General features: G+C 63.5%; 1 protein-coding gene across 1 annotated transcript in view; it reads right to left on the bottom strand.

The window, feature by feature from the left end:
- Positions 1-3,254, bottom strand: part of LOC113940411 (beta-adducin-like) — an 11,171-nt gene extending 7,917 nt beyond the window's left edge. The window contains 5 exon segments of the mRNA XM_027631554.1: positions 49-198; positions 283-363; positions 1,604-1,755; positions 2,263-2,401; positions 3,087-3,254. Coding sequence (XP_027487355.1) covers positions 49-198; positions 283-363; positions 1,604-1,755; positions 2,263-2,401; positions 3,087-3,254 — 690 coding nt within the window.
- Between the last annotated feature and the right edge of the window lie 1,626 nt (positions 3,255-4,880).

Here is a 4,880-nt window from a genome sequence, read left to right on the forward strand (position 1 = left end):
GCCGGGGTGTGCAGCCCCCCAGGCCCCCCAGACCCCCCCGGTCCGTACAGCGGCCGCAGCCGGGGTGTGCAGCCGCACGATGCAGCGGATGTCGGGGCGCGCCGCGTAGATCGCGGCGTGGAGGCTGAAGCTGCGGGCGTCGGGTGCGAAGCCGGTGCTGCCGGGCTCCACCACGGCCCCCAGCACGTTCACCTTCACCTGGGGGGCGCGGCGGCGTCAGGGGGGCCGGGCCTGCCCCCCAGACAGCCAGCGTGGGGTCGGGGTTAGGGGCGGGGGGCTCACCAGGCTGGCCGCGGTCACCTCGCTGCACGCCAACCCCTGAGGGGCCACCAAGAAGTGCTCCTGCTCCTTGCTGACCCTCAGCTGTCACAGAGGGGGACAGAGGGGTGTGAAAAACAAGCCAAGATCCCCACAAAAACATCCTGCATCCCCCCCCGAAAATGACCCCTCCAAACACTCCCAAACCCTTAAAAAAATCTACGATCTCCCCCCCAAACCAACACCCCTAAAGAACTCCCCAACTACTCACAAAGCCCCAAGCCCCTCAAACTCCCCCTCCAAAAAAATACCACAGAATCCCCAACACCCCAAAATCCCAACCTCCCAAACCCCCAACTCCCCTCAAGAACTCTCCAAACCTTCTAAAAATCCCCAACTTCCCCCAAATCTCCAACCCCCCCAAAGGTCCCCAAACCCCCTTAACTCCCCCAAATCCCCATAAAACAACCCCCAAACAACCCCAGCCCTCCATGGCCTTTCTGGGTGCTCATGGTGATGATGATGTGCCCCAGCTGTGCCCAGCTGTACAGGTCCAGCAGGGCCCCAAACGCCCCAGACAACACCAAACACCCACAAAACAACCCAAACCCCCTGAAACCCCTCTCAAAAAACCACAACTCCCCTGAAACTCCCCCCAAAGCCCCCAGGCCCCCCCATTCTGGTTTCAGGGTGCTCGTGGTGACAGCAGCATTCCCTAGCTGTGCCCAGCTGTACAGGCCCAGCAGGATCCAAAACCCCTCCAATCCCCCCCTAATTCCCCCCAAATAACCCCAGCTTCCCTCCAAACTCCTCCAATCCCCCCAGACCACCCAAGGCCCCCCATCCCAGTTTTGGGGTGCGCATGGTGACAGCAGCGTGCCCCAGCTGCCCTCAGCTGTACAGGTCCAGCAGGTCCCAAACCCCCCCAGCTCACCCAAATCTCCCTAAAACCCCCCACCTGCCACCAAACTTCCCTAAGTCCCCCCCAAACAACCCCAACACACCCCAAGCACCCCTATCCCGGTTTTGGGGTGCTCACAGTGACAGCAGCATTCCCCAGCTGTGCCCAGATGTACAGGTCCAGCAGGGCCCAAAACACCTTCAATCCCCTCCAACACCCCCAAAATAACCCCAAACTCCCCGAAATCCCCCAGAAACAACCCAATCCTCCCTGTCCAAGGTGTGGGGTGCTCCCATGACAGTGGCATTCCCCAGCTGCGCTCAGCTGTACAGGTCCAGCAGGTCCCAAATCCCCCTTAACTCCCCCAAATCCCCCCTAGACAACCCTGATCCAACTTCCCTAGGCCCTCCCCCAACCCCCCCGTGCCGGTTTCGGGGTGCTCACGGTGACGGCGGCGTGCCCCAGCTGTGCCCAGCCGTACAGGTCCAGCAGCCGGTGGATGCTGCCCACCTTGCAGCGCATCAGCCGCTCGCCCTTGGCCAGCGCCGGCCCCTCCGTCCCGTGCAGGTCGTTAATGGGGGTCACTGACGCCAGCCCTGGGCATTGAGGACCCCCTGTCAGCGCTGGGACCCCCCGAGCCTCAGGGGGGTTCACCAGGGACAGGGCAGTGGGGAGTTGTGGGGATGGGTTTGGTGGCCCCCATGTTTTGCTGGCCCTCAAGGTTCAGTGACCCCAAAGGTCTTAGTGGTCCCCGAGGTTCGTTTGGTGGTCCTCGAGGTTCTGGGGGTCCCCAAGGCCTTGAAGGTTTGGTTGGCCCCCAAGGTTTGGTGGCCCCAAAGATTTGGTGTTCCTCAAAGTGTTGTGGGGTTCCCAAGGGTTTGGTGGCCCCCCAAGGTCCCAAAGGTCTCGAAGGTTTGATGAACCAAAAGGTTTTGGGGATCCCAAAGGTCCCAAAGATTTGGTGACCCTCAAGGTGTGGCCCCAAAGATTTTGGTGCCCCTCAAAGGTTTGGTGGCTCCCAAGGTTTTGCGGGTTTTCCCACCCACGCCCCCACAGATTACATCTCCCGTGAGTGCCCCCAAACCCCCCCGTGCCCCGCGTACCCATGGGGGAGGTGGGCAGGGCCGCGGGGGACGTGGTGGCCATGAAGTCGGCGATCTGCCGCAGCGCCCACACGTGCGACGAGTTGTTCCCCTTCTTCATCTGCTCCTGGATGAGGCTCTCCAGCTCCTCCCGGAAAGACTGCGGCACCCAGGCACACGGTGACAACGTGGGAGGACCATTGGGGACATGGGGGGGTGGGGGAGGGCAACATCACCGGCTTGGTGGAACTGGCACTGCCAGCTTGGTGTTAGGGACACCAGCAGCTCAATGTCGGTGACACAATCAGCTTGGTGACACAGTGATGGTGGCACTGCTTGGTGCCAGCGACACCACTGGCCTGGTGGCACCACTGGCTCGGTGGCACAGCGATGGTGGCATCACCATCTTGGTGGCAGTGTCACCACTGGCGTGGTGGCACAGTGGCAGCGGGGGCACTGGCAGCTCAGTGACAGCAGCACTGGAGCAGTGACGTTGGCAGGTGGGGACATGCACCGAGCCAACACTTGGTGGCATCGCGGTGGCACCGATTGGCCTGGGGACAGGAGGGAAGGGCGGGGGAAGGAGGGATGGGGCAGGGACACAAAGAATGGGGTTGGGGTAAGAGTGCTGAACTTGGGGACAGGAAGGCTGGGACAAGAGGGAAAGGGGCTGGGGACAGAAAGGATGGGGTGGGGGACGGGAAGGAAGGGTTTGGGGACGCGAAAGACAGGGTTTGGGGACAAGCGGGACGGGATGGGGGACAGGAGGGCTGGGGTTGGGGACAAGAGAGGGGGTTTGGGGACAGAAGGGACAGCGCGGGGACAGCGCGGGGGCAGGGGCTCACCGGGCTCTGGAGGATCATGGTCACCCGCTTCTTCTGCTCCATGAGGTTGAAGTCCTGGCGCAGGTCGCCCCCCCCGCCCCGCGCCCGCAGGAACTCGGCGCCGTCCTGGGGGGCGCAGCGGGGCCCGGGGGGCTCGGGCAGGGGCTCGGGGCTGGCGGCCGTGCTCATCCTGCGGGACGCGCGGAGTCACCCCCGGCACCCGCACCATGCCCCAAACACGGATTGGGAAGGAGCCACCGAGATACCCCACAGCTGCACCCCGCAGATAAGGCCCGGGTGGCCCCGCCCTGCCCCAGGGGTGACGAGTTGGCAGGTTGGGAACACCCGGGACGGGGGGGGGGATCCTCTGCTGCCTGCACCGCCCGGCCTCGGTTGCACCCCCTGAGGAAGTGACAGCTGAGAACGGGCACAGCTCAGCACAGTGATGGGCACAGAGAACGGGCACAGCTCAGCGCGTGCGCACTAACGGACTGCGGCTGAGAACGGGTACAACTCGGTGCACGGATGGGAGCTAAGAACGGGTGCAGCTCAATACACGGATGGGACCGACAGCTGAGAATGGGCACAGCTCAGTGCACTGGTGGGAACTGAGAATGGGAGCAGCCGCCAAGAACGGGCACCAGTCGGGGCAGTGTGGGGACAGTGGCTGAGAATGGATCCAGCTCAGTGCACCGACGGGAGCTGAGAACAGGCAGCTCAGTGCATTGATGGGAGGAGCAGCAGCTGAGAATGGGCCGAGCACGGTGCATGAGTGGGACCAGTGGCCACGAACGGGCACAGCTCAGTGCACTGAGAGCTGAGAACAGGCAGCTCGACACGTTGATGGAAGTGGCAGCCAAGAACAGTCACATCGCTGAGGGTGGCGGCTGAGGACAGACACAGCTCAGTGCACCGATGGAAGCAGGAGCTGAGAACAGGCACAGCTCAGCACATGACAGGGAGCTGAGAATGGACAGCCCGGCACACTGATGGGAGCAGTGGCTGAGAACAGGCACAACTCAGTGCGCTCACTGATGAGCATGGTGGCTGAGAATGGGTGCAGCTCAGCACACTGCTGTGGGAACGGGCACAGCTCAGTGCACAGATGGGAGCTCAGAACCAGCTTTGTGCACCGATGGGAACAGCAGCTGAGAACGGGCAAAACTCAACGCACCGATGTGGGTGGTGGCCGAGAACGAGCACGGCTCGGTGCAGCAGTGGGGCAGGGGCTGAGAACCGGGACCACTTGTGCACCAGGGGGAGCAGCTGCTGAGAACGGGCAGCTCAGCACACCCACGGGAACAGGGGCTGAGAACAGGTGCAGCTCAACACACCCACGGGAGCTGCGAACCGACAGCTCAGTGCACCAATAGGCGCTGAGAACGGACATACCTCAGCACACCCACGGGCGCACCCCCGTGACCCCCACCCCGAATTGGGGTCACCCAGCACCTCGGGGTTGATGCTGCAGTGCCACCGCGTGTCAGGGTTCAGCCAACCCCCCAGCCCGGGGACCCCCAAAACGCCGGCGCTGACCCACCCACCCCCCAAGGGCATCGTCACTGAAGTGCTTTGGGGGTGCTGCTGCCCAGGCACCCCCAAAGCACAGGGCGGGGCTGCTCCCCCAAATCGCGGAGGGTGACCCCCAAGCCTCCCCATCACTAGGTACGGAAGCAGAGCCTCCCCCGAAATTAGAGCCCCCCAAATTTCAGTGCTGGGTGCACACCTGGCTCAGCGGGAAGGGGGGACCTTGGCTGGGATAAAATCCGGGGGGGCCCCGGTGCCCCCAGGCCGCAGGGCCTGAGCACCCCCAGG

The sequence above is a fragment of the Corapipo altera genome, unplaced genomic scaffold, assembly GCF_003945725.1.
Source record: "Corapipo altera isolate COAL_440 unplaced genomic scaffold, ASM394572v1 128013, whole genome shotgun sequence".
NCBI classification, from domain to species: domain Eukaryota; kingdom Metazoa; phylum Chordata; class Aves; order Passeriformes; family Pipridae; genus Corapipo; species Corapipo altera.